This window comes from Triticum aestivum, chromosome 2D (assembly GCF_018294505.1).
Source record: "Triticum aestivum cultivar Chinese Spring chromosome 2D, IWGSC CS RefSeq v2.1, whole genome shotgun sequence".
Lineage (NCBI taxonomy): Eukaryota > Viridiplantae > Streptophyta > Magnoliopsida > Poales > Poaceae > Triticum > Triticum aestivum.
The window spans coordinates 647,669,277-647,687,396 of NC_057799.1; the positions used below are offsets into that span (position 1 = coordinate 647,669,277).

Genomic DNA, 18,120 nt, shown 5'->3' on the forward strand with positions numbered 1-18,120 from the left:
AATCGGCTGTAATTACTTTATTGTATAGTGTAGGATTATTCTACCTTTCTATGCCTTGATCTCTTTGTTGTATAGTGTATGCTTTCTAGAGGTGATAGTATTGAGTAGGATAATTCTTTGAATATGCTATATCGTTCAAACGGGGGCCAACTCGCCCGACCATGGCCCTTCACGGGCCGTCGGATCCATGGGCCTTCTACGTCTCGTAGGATCCATGGGCCGCCGACTCATTTATGGGTCTTGAACGGGCCTTTAATGGGCCGTAGACGGGCCTTTAATGGAAATCGTACGTTTTATGGGCTGGCCATAACGGGCCATTAATAGGCCATATTTGGTGATGCTATGAAAATGGCCCAACAGACTAACGGTCCACAAACGGGCCGACTATAACAACGGGCTGAATTTGGCCCACAAGCAGAAAATGACAGTAACGGGCCGTAAGTAACCGAATGCTGCAAATGAGCCCAAGAATAAATGGGCCCTCAGAAGGCCGAAAGTTAACTTGGGCTGGAAACGGCCCAACGGAATAACGGGCCGTTAATGGGTATAAAGTGATACACTGTTCATTACGGGCCAGTTTCACCACGGGCCGTTAATGGGTGTAAAGTAATACACTGTTCATTACGGGCCAGTTTCAGCACAGGCCGCTAATGGGCCAAGAGTTACAAAGGGCCTCATATGGGCGAAAGACGTCATGGGCTATACATGGGCCAGAAGTGAAAACGGGCTGGAATCATATTGGATGGCCCAGATGACGCTACTGGGCCTAATTCGGATTGGGCGTAACGGGCCTTGGGTTAGCGGGCTGTAAATGGGCTATATGCGAACAGGCCGTTAACAGGCTTTCCATGGGCCGGCCCGCCAGCTTTTGACCAAGTCAAATGGGCCGGCCTTTTCACAGGAATGGGCCATTATTGGGTCGTGCCACGTGTCGACGTATCATAGGCGCCTTCTGTCCAGTGAGTGGATGACATCTGTCCCAACGATGAGCCGACACGTGTTTCCTCTAGCCAATGATGATTTTACACGTGGAAAATCCCCATTGGTCGGGGCTGTTAACGGGTTATCGGATCCAAAACCTGACCTGATAGCTTAACGGCGTTCCGTTACGGTGGATGCCACGTGTCGGTCACCCTTGACGAAAGCACTTATGTGACGCGCGATTTATCGTCATGGAAGTGGACACTTCCGTGATGATAATTTTGGTAATGTCATGGAACACTTCTACGACAGCACAGGTATGACTATCTTGATTCTGTCATAAATTTGTCATGGATGTACATGCATGACAAAAAACGCGACCTACTGTGACAAACACGTATCATCACGGAAGTGTATTTTTTTGTAGTGTAAGAGGAAGGGGGAATCCTTATCCCCTTATAAAGGCAGCAAATATTAAACGCCTCCTCGCTCGCCTTAGGATTCGCCTGTTCCCAAGGGCTGTATAAACGGCAAAGTTGAGTTACCCATGCCCGCATTAATGAGAATCCCGCAATAAGGGGACACGATCTCTGTTTCGACAAGACGTGCCAATAGCAACCGCGTCTCGAAACGTGGGATGGCAGAAGAAAAGCGGTTCAGAATTATGACCGGACAGACGCGATGTCGTGTTGAAAAGAAGCTGTCAACAGATTAGATTCGTGCAAATATTATATTCTCTATGCGGTTGTGTATGGTGTGCGTAACAGGTCCGGATATGATCATTGCATTCGAAGACTATCTTGGACTTCGGAAAAAGGGAACCCGCCTTGCAATGCCGAAGACAATCTGCGCGTCGGACTCCTCGTCATTGAAAGCCAGGTTCAAGGGCTACTGTGGGAGTCCTGGACTAAGGGGTCCTCGGGCGTCCGGCCTGTTATCCATGGGCCGGACTGATGGGCTACGAAGACATGAAGGCCGAAGACTGTACCCGTGTCCCGATTGGACTCTACTTGGCGTGGAAGGCAAGCTTGGCGACCGAAGATTCCTTCTTATGTAACCGACTCCATGTAAACCCTAGATCCCCTCGGTGTCTATATAAACCGAAGGGGATAGTCCGGAAAGGATAGATATATTCATTACCATATACATGTAGGCTAGACTTCTAGGGTTTAGCCATTACGATCTCGTGGTAGATCAACTCTTGTAACACTCATATTCATCAAGATCAATCAAGCAGGAAGTAGGGTATTACCTCCATATAGAGGGCCCGAACCTGGGTAAACATCGTGTCCCCCGTCTCCTGTTACCATCGATCCTAGACGCACAGTTCGGGACCCCCTACCCGAGATCCGCCGGTTTTGACACCGACACTTGGGGCATGGAGGACACGTGGCGAGCGGGCCGGAACTAAGAAGACAAGTGAGGCGACTGTTTTCCACCCCGAGATCGTGGGGCGTGGGCGCCTTCAAGGCCACGACCCGAATCCACTTAGTAAATGAGCCTCGCCTCTGCGTTTTCCTCTTTTTATGGGGAAGGCGCGAGCCGCCTCTTTACCACTAACCATGATCTGACGCAGGCCTGCAGCAACCGCCCCACGCATGACCCCCACGTCACACATTCAACGCGGGTCATTGGGAAGCGCAACTGGCGAGGGAGTTACTACGGTAAAACTCTGCCACGCGTACCCGCGCACTGTTCTGGGCCTGGCCCAATAACGCTCCGCGCTTATATGTGGCCCAGGCCCGGGGACTCCTGTTGGTGTACAAAAGTAGGGGTCCTTTTTGTACCCCTTTACTTGTGCGCGGGCAGTTGCAGCCACACGCCTGCGGCCGCGCTTGGCAGGGCAGAAGAGGAAGCAAAGCCACAAGACTACCAGAGCAACGCCAAGACAGAGTCGCGAGGAGCGAAGGGGCAAGGTGGGTTCTCCCCGGCAGGAGCCTTGCCGGGCAGCTTACGTAGCCCCGGCAAGGGCCTTGCCGGGGCAACTTGCCCAACACCAGCAGAGCCACCACCCTTGAGTCTAAGAGTTCCGACACTATCGACAACATTGGAACCAAGGCTCGGGAGGCGCCTACGTGGTGGCGTGCAGATCTTTGTGAAGACCAAGAACATACAATACTAGATGAGAACCAGAAGACGAAGACCCCGGCAAGATCCTTGCCGGGGACGCCTGCGGGACCCCGGCAAGGCCCTTGCCGGGGACATCTGCGGGGCCGCAGGCAGGCTCCCACCTGCCAAGGCTCCACTGCCGTTCCAACACAACAGTCAACCCGCCAACGAGCCAGGCACCTGCGTGGCGACGTGCAGCTTCCAGGCCAACTCAGCAAGCACCTGCGTGGTGGCATGCAGATCTTCGTGAAGACTCTGCCATCGCACCAACTCAGCAGCCAGCCAACCAGCGTGGCGCTGCACGCCTAGTCAGCCTGGACGCGTGTCGAAGCGAGGCGAAGCGGCGGCGGACGGGTCGAGTTTCCTTGCCGTCCCCGATAAAGTGAGAGGGCACGTCGGCAGCGCATTAAATGTGTTTGTCCTACGGTGCCAGAGATAAACTCGACTACTGTACAACTTTCCACCTCCTGTGTGCCACTGTGGCAGCCCCTTTGACTATAAAAGGAGGCCCGCGGCGTACTGAGAGAGGATTCGGACTTTTTGGACCCTGCATGCTTTGTAGCTAGTCCAAGAACACCAGATAAACACAAAATAGCAGGCCTGGGTATTACGCATCACTTGCGGCCCGAACCTGGATAAATTCCCCGTGTTGATCTTCTAAACCCGCTCTTTCCACAGCCCCGCGCCCACCAACCGTAGAAGGGATTCCCCGGGATCCCATAGGTGTCGTTTCCACCGACAACTAGAGATATTCCTGCTTGTAATGATAGAGATGATCTAGAGAAATTACTACACAAGTATAAAGAAAAATCTCTGAATGCTAGAATGAAATGTGATCCTAAGTTTGCTACTTCACATATTTTTATTGATGATAAGGATTATGAATTCTCTGTCGACCCAGAGTTAATTACTTTGGTTGAATCTGATCCTTTCCATGGTTATGAAACTGAAACTGTTGTGGCACATCTTACTAAGTTCAATGATATAGCCACCCTTTTTACTCATGATGAGAAAACTCACTACTACTTTATTCTCAAATTATTTCCTTTCTCATTAAAGGGTGATGCTAAAGCTTGGTACAATACTCTTGCACCTGGTTGTGTGCGTAGTCCCCAGGATATGATTTATTACTTCTCTGAAAAATATTTTCCTACTCATAAGAAACAAGCTGCCTTACAGGAAATATTTAACTTTGTTCAAACTAAAGAAGAGAGTCTCCCACAAGCTTGGGGGAGGTTTTGCCAGTTACTCAATGCTTTGTGTGATCATCCTCTTAAGAAAAATGAAATACTTGATATCTTCTATAATGGACTAACCGATGCTTCTAGGGACTTCCTAGATAGTTGTGCTGGTTGTGTTTTCAGGGAACGAACTGTTTGACAAGCTGAAGAATTATTGAATAATATATTGAAAAATTATGATAATTGGACTATTCCTGAACCCACTCCGAAGAAGAGGGGTATATTATATCTCAGTCCTGAAGATATGCAAGAGGCAAAGAAATCTATGAAGGAAAAGATATTAAAGTTGAGGATGTTAAAATTTTACCCCTTATTGAAGAAATACATGGGCTTAATACACCACCGCTGCCTAAGGTGGTAGAGGTAATTTCTCTTATGAAGTTCAATGATAATGACAATCCTCACAATATGCATCCTAGTCAATGCCTTTATGAGCTTGAAAACTATATTAGAAAACAAGATCATTTCAATGCAAATGTTATGAAACAATTGAAATATATTCTGATATGATTGCTCGCTTGAGGGACTTGTTATTTAGAATATCAAATGATGTTAGAGGTGTTGGAAAACAAGCTTCTATAGTTCAATCTCAATTAGAACATGTTGCTAAATCTCAAAGAGAATTACTTGATGAAATGAATCATAATATACATGACTTTGCTGTTAGAGTTGCAACTAGAGGAGGTAAAATGACTCAGGAACCACTTTATCCCGAGGGACAGCCTAAAAGAATTGAACAAGATTCACAAAGAGTTAACACTGATGCACCTAGTCCTTCTAAAAATAAAAATAAAAAGAAAAATGATAGGACTTCGCATACTTCTAGTAGAAAAACCTCCTGATAATGATAATGAAACTTCTATCACTGATGCTGAAACTCAATCTGGTAATGAACACTCACCTAGTGATAATGAAAAAGATAATGATGAGGTTCATGAAGACACTCAACCAAATGATAAAGAACCAGACAATGATGTTGAGATAGAACCACCTATTGATCTTGATAATCCACAACCTAAGAATAAAAGATATGATAAAAGAGTCTTCATTGCTAGAAAACACGGTAAAGAAAGAGAACCATGGGATCAAAAACCTATGCCTTTTCCACCCAAGTCAACTAAAAAGAAAGATGATGAAGAATTTGAACGCTTTGCTGAAATGTTGAGGCCAGTCTTTTTGCGTACTCGCTTGACTGATATCCTTAAAATGCCTCCTTATGCAAAGTATATGAAAGACATCATCACAAATAAGAGAAAAATACTGGAAGATGAAATCTCCACTATGCTTGCTAATTATACTTTTAAGGATGGAGTACCTAAAAAACTTGGAGATCCGGGAATACCAACTATACCTTGCTCTATCAAAAAGAATTATGTGACAACTGCTTTGTGTGACTTAGGAGCTGGTGTTAGTGTTATGCCTTTCTCTTTATATAAAAGACTTGATTTGAATAAACCCACACCTACTAAAATATCTTTGCAAATGGGTGACAATCAACTGCCATACCTATCGGTATCTGTGAGGATGTGCCCGTTGTTGTTGCTAATGTTACTATTTTGACTGACTTTGTTATACTTGAGATGCCCGAGGACGACAACATGTCGATTATCCTTGGTAGACTCTACTTGAATACTGTAGGGGCTGTTATTGATTGCAATAAAAGCAAGGTCGCTTTTCATATCAATGGTAATGAGCATACGGTGCACTTTTCAAAGAAACAATTCCAAGTGAATGGTATTAATGTTATTGAAAAATCTCCGACAATCACTATTGGAATTTTTCAAATACCTCTACCTACTGCCAAAAGAAATATGAAATGCTTATTGTTGGGGAAATGCATATCCCCATTGAGGTAACTTAGTGATTTACGAAAGTTCTTTGGTTTCATGCTAATCGAAAGTGGTTGTTAATAAGACCTGATCAACCTTATTAATGGATCATTTTTTAACGGTATGAAGTTGATGAATTTAGTAAGCACTACTTTCTGTCCCTACTTTTAGTTTTCTATTTTTATTAGTTAAATAAAATAAGATGCCATGTTTTGTCTGTTTTCTGAATTTCCCGTGCAATAAAAAATGACCCAAAAATAAAAGTTCTCAGAATGCCCTGGAAATTTTATATGATTTTTTCCTGAATATTTCTGAATTTCTGGTGCAAATAATACCACAGGGAGGTGCACCAGGTGGGCACAACCCACCTGGGCGCGCCAGGACCCCCAGGCGCGCCCTGGTGGGTTGTGGTCCCCACGTGGGCCCCCTCACTTATCTCTTCATCCCACATCATCACTTACCTCCAGAAAAAAATCTCCATTGCTCTCTCTCCCGTGTTCTTGAGCTCAAACCCGCGGATTTCGATCTCTTTTCTCGAAGCTCCGTTTCCAAAACTGTTTTGGGGGATTGTTGCTTGGTATGTGACTCCACCATTTGTCCAATTAGTTTTTGCCTTAGTGGTTTATATTTTGAATAATTATCTACTCTTGGTGCTGCTGTAGATGTGCTTGCATGTTGAATTCTTAGTGTTCTAAGTAGTTTGAATGCTTGCTACGGCTTCTATGCATCCCTATGAGTAGTTGCTATCAATTTTATAAAGTTTTGTTGACAAATTTTTGTCACCCCAAAAATTTTATTTTCAGAAAATTGTACGCGGACATGATGAACCTATTTGGAAGGAGTTCTTCGAGGAGACGATCCTCGAGGGCATCTTCTAGTGACAGTTCTGCTCGTCGTTCTTATGTTGAACCAAATGAAAGTTCCACGCGAGATGCCACCACCAAAACATGCTTATGGCCTTGCGATGAGTATATGGTGCGTGTGGGCATTTGAGATAAGTGTGAACAAGGCCGGCCTTGGTCCCTACCTTTCAGATAAGTGTGAACAACGCCAACTTCTCACTGAATCTTTTGTCAAAGGATTTAAATATTTTCCACGTGAGTCTAGGGTGTCGTTTATGCTTTATGATAGACCTTTTACCATCTCACTAGAGAATTTTGCTTATCACTGCAAACTTCAATTTTGGGGTTCGCTTGACGAACCACCAAAGGTTGAGTTCGAAACATTCTTGACAAGTCTTTGTTACGGTGAAAGGAGGGGAGTGACACAAGCTAGAATAAAGAGCATTCATTTTCCCGCAATTCAGTACTTTGCATTATTCAACGGGAAATGTATAGTAGGCAAACAAGACTGTAGTACGCTCTGTGCTCCAGACTTGAGCCTCATATGCACTGCTCTCACTGGTGAAAGGAATTATAACCTTGGTGCAATTGTTGCACGCAGACTTCAGCATAACGCTAACAGTGGCTGGTTCTATGGTGGAATTTATGCCACACGTTTAGCATGAGGGCTTGCTGTTTCACCTTTGCCCTTTCATCCTGTCCTACCCACGCAGTATTTGCATTTTGACGCCTTAAAGGATCATAAAATCCTTAAAGGAAAGATTCATGACTTCGCTTACAATTTGTTGTTTAACCAAACATCTGTTGTGCACACATATTTGCCTGCGCCTGCTCTTTTTGACTATCACAGCAAGGGGAGATATTTTGTTCTTGAGAGCGAGGCCCGAGCTCACAACAGAGCAGTAGTGGCAGCACGGCAGGCTGAGGCATCCGCACCAAGAGCCTCCGTGAGCTACCACGCCGACTACTACCCTCCAGGCTACTGATCGACCAACAAGTTAGGCCAAAAGCCTAAGCATGGGGGAGTACGTGTTTCCACCGATTTTACATTCATGTTCACTTATTTCATTTGTCGGTGTCCACACTTTTTCATTGTATCATCCATGCTTAGATTTATTTTTCTTGCTTGTGTGTTTGAAAAACCTTAGAAAAAACCAAAAAAAATTAGTTGTAGCTAGTTTACTTTCTATGCATCCTTAGTAGTAATATTCAAAATAAAACCCAAAAAGATTTCCTTGTTCTTCTTTTGCTTGTTGGGAGCTTTCCCGTGTAAATAGTTTTTCTCGTTTTGCTTTTCTATTTTATTTGCTTGTTCAAGAAAATCAAAAACTCCAAAAATATTCCAGTGTGTTTTTGTGAACTTCTTTTCTTTTTATCCGAGTCTTACCGAGGAGAAGACCACGATGAAAATGTTGAGTGGCTCTCGCATGAATAATGGTTGAACTAATAAAGAGCACATTTTACCTTGTCTTCTCCTGTTGAATAAAATGTTTGCAGATTCCAGCTTAGTCCACGGCACTCTTGCACTATTATTATTTTCATATCGTTCAGTCGTGTAAGTGAAAGGCAATAATGACGACATTCGATGAACTGGCCGTGGAAGAGAGAAACTGTTATGAACTCGACTTGTTCTGTTTGTGTAAATATGTTTAACCTAGTATCCATGATTCAGCCCATTATGATTAAACATGTTTGCAATGAAAATTAGAGATTATAGTTTCTCATGCCATGCATAAGTAGCTGGGAGTTGATAATGATTTATCTTGGATATCAACATTGTGTTAAAATGATTGTGATGTAGTATGATGATATGGTATCCTCCTCTGAATGTTCGAGTGGCTTGACTTGGCACATTTTCATGCATGTAGTTGAATCAAAACCAACATAGCCTCTATGATATTTTTGTTCATGGTGTTCATATCCTACTAATGCTAGTGTCCAATGTTACTTATGCATAATGCATGGTTATGATTGTTGTTGCTCTCTAGCTGGCCGCTTCTCAATCTAATTGCTAGCCTTCGCCTGTACTAAGAGGGAATTCTGCTTGTACATCAAAAACCTTGAACCCAGAAGTTATTCCAGATAAGTCCACCATACCTACCCATATGCGGTATTACCCTGCTGTCCTAAGTAAATTTGCATGTGCCACCTCTAAAAACTTCTAAAAATATTCGTTTTGTGTGCCTGGATCATTCATGGAACGACAGGAGGTAGTCGGTATCTTCCATGCTAAGCGGGTTATTCTCAGGTGGAGTGTTTATTCACTCGCCATCGCACGAGAAAAGGGCGGTATTTGGGATGCCTAGTCCCAAACTGCAAAATACAAAAAGAGTTAATCACTCGAATAATCAAACAAAAACTCCCAATGGAGTCAAAATCTTTACTTTTTATCGCTTGGGAACCGCCACTAACTTGTTTAGCATGGGAGATATTGATAACTGATAGTCGTGAAGTAAATGAGAAGGGTGCATGTCCCAAAATTATCATTTATCTCTGTTTTAAAAATCAAGCTCTGGCACCTCTGCAAATCACTGCTTCCCTCTACGAAGGGACTATCTATTTACTTTTATGTTGTGTCACCACCTTCTGAAACAAGCGCCAGAAACTGAGGGAGCACAGCTGTCATGATTTATGCATTGTGTGTAGCTAATGTTGGGTGCATCATGACTGGATCTTTTCTACCATGAATTACAATGTTTAGTCGCTGCTTGAACTTTGGAGGTGCTCTGCATTTATGTTTTGCGGTCTTAGAAAGGGCTGGCAAGATACCACTATTGCCATATTATATCATGGTTGTTTTGACAACCTGTTACCGTTTGAGATATCTTATTATTGCTCGCTAGCTGATTATGTCATTGATATGAGTCATTATAATCTTTAAGACTTATTGACGACATGGTTAGTTATAATGGCTGAAAACCTGGGTGTTGTTTAAGCTTATTTATGCAAACAAGATCAAAAGAGTTCGTAAAAGTTTTTCTTTTTCACTTTCAGTTTATCAACTGAATTGCTTGAGGACAAGCAAAGGTTTAAGCTTGGGGAGTTGATACCACTCCAACGTATCTACTTTTCCTAACACTTTTCCTCTTGTTTTGGACTCTAATTTCCATGATTTGAATGAAACTAACCCCAGACTGACGTGTTTTCAGCAGAACTACCATGGTGTTGTTTTTGTGCAGAAATAAAAGTTCTCGGAATGGAACGAAACTTTGCAAGGAATGTTTATACAATAAAAGAGAATTTCTGGAGCCAAGACCTGCCAGAGAGGGGCACCTGGGTGGGCACGACCCACCAGGGCGCGCCCCCTCTCCTGGCGCGCCCAGGTGGGTTGTCCTCACCTGGTGGCCCCGCAGACCCAGATTCCGACGCTATAAAATCACATTATTCCAGAAAAAAAATCAGGGTGAAAGAATTATCGCGATCCACGAGACGGAGCCGCCGCCAAGCCCTGTTCTTCCTCGGGAGGGCAGATCTGGAGTCCGTTTGGGGCTCCAGAGAGGGGGGTCTTCGTTCTTCGTCATCACCAACCCTTCACCATCACCAATTCCATGATGCTCCCCACCGGGAGCGAGTAATTCCTTCATAGGCTCGCTGGTCGGTGAGGAGTTGAATGAGATTCATCATGTAATCGAGTTAGTTTTGTTAGTGCTTGATCCCTAGTATACACTATGTTCTAAGATTGATGTTCCTATGACTTTGCCATACTTAATGCTTGTCACTTTGGGCCCGGGTGCCATGATTTCAGATCTGAACCGTTTATGTTATCATCATTATATCCATGTTCTAGATCCGATCTTGCAAGTTATAGTCACCTACTACGTGTTATGATCCGGCAACCCCGGAGTGACAACAACGGGGCCCACTCCCGGTGATGACCGTAGTTTGAGGAGTTCATGTATTCACAATGTGTTAATGCTTTGTTCCGGTTCTCTGTTAAAAGGAGGCCTTAATATCCCTAAGTTTCCAATAAGGACGCCGCTGCCACGGGAGGGTAGGACAAAAAATGTCATGCAAGTTCTTTTAATAAAGCATGTATGACTATTTACGGAATACATGCCTACAATATATCGATGAACTGGAGCTAGTGCCAAATCGCCCTAGGTTATAACTGTCACATGATGAATGTCATCCAACAAGTCACCGATCCAATGCCTACGAACTTTTTCATATTGTTTCTGCTAAGTTAATACTGCTATCATCACTGTTACACTTGCTACAAAATTACTGTTATCACTGTTACTATTACTATTGCTGCTGTCACTACTACCAAAACTATCAAACTATTTTGCTATTGATCACTTTGCTGCAGATAATTAATCTCTAGGTGTGGTTGAATTGACAGCTCCGCTGCTAATACCTTCAAATATTCTTTGGCTCCCCTTGTGTCGAATCTATAAATTTGGGTTGAATACTCTACTCTCGAAAATTGTTGCGATCCCCTATACTTGTGGGTTATCATGCAACAGCAAGCACAAACTGATGCTAACATCAGAGCAAGCCAGCAGAATGGCAGCAGAGGAAAAGAACCTGCCCAAGCAGGACCAAGTGGAGGGAAGAGGAAGGCTCCTAAAAAGCAGAATTTGCAAGGCAAGAAAAAAGCAAAGAAGTGAACCTGCTTGACAAGTGTACTGGTCATTTTATTTTAGTTTTGGTCAAAACTGGAGATTTTACCCTTTTGGTTTTAGTACTGGTCATGTGCTTTTGGTTCAGGTCAAAACTGCTTATTATGGCCTCTTGGTTTAAATACTGGTGTTATGTACTGTTCATTTACTGAAATTTGAGTTATGTTTCAAGTACTGGTTTGATGTCAATTGCTAGTGGAACTGGATAGTTTTGTGAACTGTAACTACAAAGTGTGCTCCATTTGTCTACTGTTGTCAAGTGCAAGTCGATGTTGTTCTTAAATTATCACAAGAAACTGATGTTAAGTGGAAGTAGATAGTTCTCTGAAATTATCACAGAAATTGGACTAGACACAGTTCTGAAATTATCAAAAAACAAAACTGCTGTCAAATACCAATTTTCCACTACTTGCATGCTGTGAAGTTTAGAAATTGAGTACAAAGCCCATACATCACAGAAATTCGAGTACAATCTGTGAAGTTCTACAACCTACTAACATGATTATGCCATAAAATGCACAGTTGTGCATTGCAGCTCTCTCCATCTTTTCACATATAGCCCTCATTGCTTAATTTTCTTCATTCTTCTCCTGAACTTGCTGCTTGAGTACAACCTCTGCTCCATTTCTCTGTTCCTGTTGGCCATAAGAATTCATCCTCCTCATTGCATCCCTTAATCAATCATCACTTGTCCAAGAAATGGGGAGCACAGATCATCATGTCATGCAAAATACGCACAGCCTTCAGTCTGAATCAACAAATCATACAATCAAAATCATCAAAGAAAAAGAAATCTCAAATGGGAGGAACAGAGCAAGATACAGTAACTTACAATTCCTAGCACGCAACAGTAGTATCTTTCAGGATTTTCGTGGCTCCAAGATATCCAGCGAGGAGGCTTTTTTGGTGGCACGCAGTAGCATTGCCTCGCCGGCTGGTACGCCATCAGGTTCCCCCGGGCACCGGCAACCTAGCTACTGCCCTGCGACGGCGCCCTCTGCCTGAGTACGCAGCTGGAGGAGGAGGCCATCGTCGATTGCTCAGCCGCCGCTGGCTCCGCCGCCGCCCGCCAACCCTCCTCGAGTAGCTGGCTCCGCCGCCCACTGGCAGAGCCACGACAAGGCCGAATGGGCCGTGGCCCGCCCAGCTTTTTGTAGTTTATTCACTATTTTTTTTACTTTTGGGCCTTGGAACAGCAGCCCATGGGTTGCTTCCTTCTGTTTGGCCCACCCAGCCCGCCCAACATTGGGCTTGAAGTTCCGCCACTGGCTACACCCGCCGCTACTTAACGGGGCAGCGATAGTCAAACTTGTGTCTGATTAAAACCATAATCAGTGCCATGTCAGCAATCCTGGTGCACAAATGAGCTATTAGCATAAATCAACCAGGATTAGCTGGGATTGGAGAGGACAGGGTGAAGAATTCAAGGATTCAGAGGTGAAGGTCGTTTTCAGACTTTGAGAGGATGATTGGTTTGATGTCAAAAGTTGGCATGCCAATATTTGGCAAATGCCAAATGTTGGCTAGTGATTGGTTGACTACCAACTTTTCTTCTCAACCTCACAAAGAGTTGCCAACATTTGGCAAATTTTGATTTTTCAAATTTTGACTTGTCAAATATTGACAATGCCAATTGTTGGCATCAAATTAATTATGCTCTCAAGTACGAGATCAAGGTTTTTCCCCGACTTTTCTCAAAATAAAACCATGCGCGAGAGCGGGACATTGAACGCCAGACCTCGCGCTTATTTGCTAGAAGCCAACTTGCTGCATCCGTCTCCCGATGTGTTTAGCTAGGTTTAGGTGTCCTTTCGAGTTTTCACATGCATGCTGGCATCGATTGATGGAATCGACGGCCGGCCGGACCGGCGGAGCTTAGCTAGATGCCAATCCACTGATGGCTGCTACCTAGCATGGACGACGAAACACAATTTGGATGGATTGGCTCGCGCCTCACTCAGCAGCTTAAACAAGTGGAGTACCTATGAACTGATTAACATCTACCTCTTTCAATTAAGTAGCAGTAGGTACATCGCTGCATCGACCTCCCTTGTTCGATCAAATGGAATCTCATCAAGTAGCAGCTGCATCAGGCCGATGTATTTCAGCCCATTTGGGAGTGTCGGTGTGTCAGCTTTATAGGCACGGGCTCGGGCACGCTGCAAGGCATGCATGGAAAAGTCCGGTGTGCAACGTGCGTCCGTACGTGACTTTATGCACGTTTCCTTGATCCCAGCATGCAGGCACCAGCTTTCCATGCATGCATGATAGGATACTCTTACTTTCACCATCGAGCTAGCTAGCCAGTGGCCGGCCACCTCTCGTGTCGTGTGGTCTCCTCACCCGTCTCCATCCCCTCCTAGACTATCTTTTTACACTGTCACACATGTGCTTCCTACTTGTAGACATGTGTAACATACCTACATGTGTGACAGTGGTTCTTCAGCGAGTATAGTCCGGTCCCGAACTTGATACATAGCCAAAGAACCTGTGAAAATGAATAAATCTGACCTTTTTTATAACTTTAACACAAAATGACCTCAATTTTTAAAAAAAATACAAAAAAACCCATTTGCATGGGCCCTAGTATGGCGCCCTGGGCTAGGGCGTCATGCTATCTAGCATGGTGCTCTAGCCCTGAAAGTCAAAAATGGGCAGTTTATGAAAAAACGAGGTTCATTTTGTGTAGTTTTAGAAAAGGGCTAGAGTTGTTCATTTTCAGCAAGAACCCCGGCCGGAATCATGGCATATTCGCCAATTTCTTCAATCAGATCGATGCCTACGTGGCTCATCTTTTTTTTTTCTCCAAACAAGTGTGAAGGCGTGCCCTCTCCCACTTGCAATGCAATGACTGTGTAGTTTGACCAGCGTACATATGTACGAGTTGGGACAAAAACCACTGTATATCATGAGATTTCAGTACAGAGTGGAGAATATTATCATTTAACAAAGGACTTTAGCAACCTTCTTGAGAGACGCGTGCCAATCTAGATTACTACAACGAATATATTGGCATGTTAAGTGTCGGCTGCACCAACTGGTCAAGCAGGGAGAGTTCAGATTTTAGTATGTCGTGGAGAATATGAAAATTATCTTTAAAGACACGTACCAGCCCACATATCAATACTCCTTCCATTCCATAATGTAGTGTATATACATTTTTTGAAAAATCAAACCTCGCAAACTTTGACCAAGCTTTTGGAGAAAAACATTTACATCTAGAATGATCAGCATATCCCATTAAATTCATCATTATAAGAGTAGTTTCACATTTTATATACTTGGTTTTGTAGATATAAATAGTTCCTCTATAAACTTGGTCAAAGCATGTAAAGTTTGACTTTTAAAAAAATCTATATGCACTACATTATCAAACGGTGGGAGTACAATATATGCAGTGGCATATATAAGTTGTTCAGAAATGAAGAACAGACTTAAAAATTACACCATCGCAATATTCAATATTGCTTTTCGACGTTGCCGACAGCTAGCGAAAATGCTACAAACACGTTTTTTTTATCCTGAATTGTTTGCATTTAACAAATTTGAATCTTCAACACACTAGAGCAGAGCCCTCTTTAAAGAAAGGAAAGGAAGCCCAACTATTATGTCCTACGTACATCTCATTGTCATGCTTATCTTTGACTTCCTTTGAGTACTCTTGGTGTGAAATACTTTCAAAAACAGTTTAGTTTGTGAAATACTTTTCCTCTGAGATCAAATTTGTCAATTTTGCCATCTTTGACTCCCTTTCAGTATTCTTGGTGTGATCCATGCTAGGATTAATTGGACAAATATCTCCACTTGGTTGTTTCCCGTTTAGCTTATAAATAACGGCCATTTCGCTAGACTTGAGCAAGCCACACGCCTAGCCTTAGCTAGCTAGCTTACTCCACACTGTGTCCACACCCACCGCACTTCACCAACTATGGCGATGGCGAGCAGCAGCAACGGTGCCGGCACGGTGGTTCTGGCCTTCGTGACCGTCGCCGTGCTGGTCTCCCCGGCCCTGTCCGCCCCTCTGGACGGAGCCGGCTTCCACTCGGCGACGTGCCCGCAGCTGGAGAGCATCGTGCTGTCCTCCGTGCAGGCGGCGCTCCAGCGCGAGGTGGCGCTCGCCGCCGGCCTCCTCCGCATCTTCTTCCACGACTGCTTCCCGCAGGGCTGCGACGCGTCCGTGTACCTCAAGGGCAGCGGCACGGAGCAGGCCATGGTGCCCAACGCCACGCTGCAGCCGCGGGCGCTGCAGCTGGTCGAGGACATCCGCGCCAAGGTGCACGCGGCGTGCGGCGCCACCGTGTCCTGCGCAGACATCTCGGCGCTCGCCACCCGCGACGCCGTCGTGCTCTCCGGCGGGCCCAACTACACCGTGCCCCAGGGCCAGTTCGACAGCCTCGCCCCGGCGTCAGAGAACGCCGTCAACGCCCTCCCGTCGCCGGCCACCTCCAGCGTCTCCGCCCTCGCGCGCGCCTTCAGCGCCAAGGGCCTCCGCGACCTGGCCGACCTGGTGGCGCTCTCCGGCGCCCACACCGTCGGCAGGACGGGCTGCCAGTTCTTCCGCGACCGGGCTCAGCGCATGGACGACGCCTTCTCCCGGAGGCTGGCGGCCAACTGTAGCGCGGCCCCGAGCCGGCTGCAGAACCTGGACGTGGTGACGCCGGATCTGTTCGACAACGGCTACTACAAGGCGCTGGTGAACAGCCAGGGCGTGTTCACCTCCGACATGGCGCTCATCAAGGACCGCACCACGGCACCCATCGTCAGGCAGTTCGCGCAGAGCAAGGACGCTTTCTTCGCGCAGTTCGCCAAGTCCATGGCCAAGCTCGCCGCCGCGCCGAGGCCCGGCGGGAACGTGGGCGAGATCCGCCGCAGCTGCTTCAGCCCCAACGCCCCGCGCGCCATCGACACCGTCGTCGACGCCGGTGACGAGGAGGGATTCGCTGCTTCTGTCTGATCCGTCGATTAGTGTGTGTGCGTTTGCTGGCCGTCCGCTAGATAGCATGCACGTGCATGGCTTCGTGTATCTCAGCTGTTAATCTCTGCTCGCGTGTGTTGTTGCTGCTTTGGCTCTGTAGTGTGTAATAAGAGACTTCATCAGTAGTCGCTCAGTCACTGAGTGCTTGCTTGCTCAAGGTCAACATTTCAATGAAATTTCACTCGACTTGTGCCGAAATATTTGTAACCTCAAATTTTTGGACCAGATTCAAACTAGTTTCAAATCAATTTCAAATTAGGACAAGATTCACTAAAATAAGCAGGTTTAAATAGATGAAAATTCGAAACAGTTCCTGATATTTGGCATACTTCTACGAAGTCCAAACTTTTCTCTACGAGTGTGGCTAGGTCTCAGTGGGCTGAGACTTAACAAAGTCTCAATCAAGTGACATAGTAGCTTGTAAGAAAGAAAAAGAAAAAACTAAAAGAAATTTTTGCATGAATTTCCATGCAAGATCTCACAACTATAACATCGGCTGACACTTAACTAAGTCTCAGTCGATTTAGCAACACGGTTTCCTTAAGTGAAATTGAAAACCCATGTGAAAAGATTACGCTCTCTCGATTCTTAGATAAATACTAGTGTTTTTTCTAGAAAAGTGCACTTAGACTAAAATTAATTGTACTACTACTATATTAATTTCCGAAGTGAAAAAAGAAGTTTCTTTAGAGTGAAGTGTTTTGGCATGGAGCCCCGAATTTTTGAAAAAAAAAACAAATTTCCAGATTTCAAAAAAATCTGAAAAAATATGCAAGTATACAAGGATGAAATATATATGTGTGTAAAAATTCAGGATGAAATACGACCTGTACCAAAATATAAATTTTGATGATTTTTGAAAATTGCAAACGGAGGCCTTCACGGAGCTCGACCTCCAAAAGCAAATTTAGATTGATTTAGCCTTAATTAATTAAGAACGCACATGGAGTCTTAACATCCCAAGAAACCATGGTTGTGTCTAGCATTGGGTCCTGATCGATTGTTTACCTTGGCCAAAGATAAGGTAGCTGGTCTTGTGCAAGTGGTGCACGTCGCCTTCACAGCTGAATATACATAGTATTACGTATTTATCCCTGATAAGCGTAGTGTGTAGCTACTCTGTCTCCGTTTTAGCGTCAATTAATATGGGACAGAGCGAGTGGTACAATAAGCTACATGGATGCCCGTACGTCGACAAAAACAATAGAGATGGACATGTCAGTCAGTCAGAGCCTTGAGGCTTGATCCAACCCAATTGAGATACATATACGACAGTGGTATCTCAACAGAAGAGAGCTGCTCCGTCCTACAGAATAGCAGTTTAGCTAGATTTCAGTCGACTGACTTTTCGAGTTTGGGTTAGTCAATTTTTGAATCATGGGTTGCGACCCTACCCCTCATTCGAGAACCCCTTCCTTCCGCTCCCCCAGGCGACTAGGGTTCCTCCCCCACTCCTCCCCGCCGCCGCCGGCCCCCCTTCCCTTCCCGCCACCTCCGGCCACCGGCCGCGCGGCCGCGCGCGTCGCGCCCCCCTCCCCTCCCCCTCCCCCGCCTTGTCCGCTCGCGCGCCCCCCTCGGGCG

General features: G+C 45.1%; 1 protein-coding gene across 1 annotated transcript; it reads left to right on the plus strand.

Moving 5' to 3' along the window:
- The first annotated feature begins 15,408 nt into the window (after positions 1–15,408).
- Positions 15,409–16,737, plus strand: LOC123055355 (cationic peroxidase SPC4). The gene has a single exon (XM_044479351.1). It carries the CDS (start codon positions 15,493–15,495, stop codon positions 16,516–16,518), a length of 1,026 nt encoding a protein of 341 aa, XP_044335286.1. The 5' UTR covers positions 15,409–15,492; the 3' UTR covers positions 16,519–16,737.
- Positions 16,738–18,120: the final 1,383 nt, after the last annotated feature.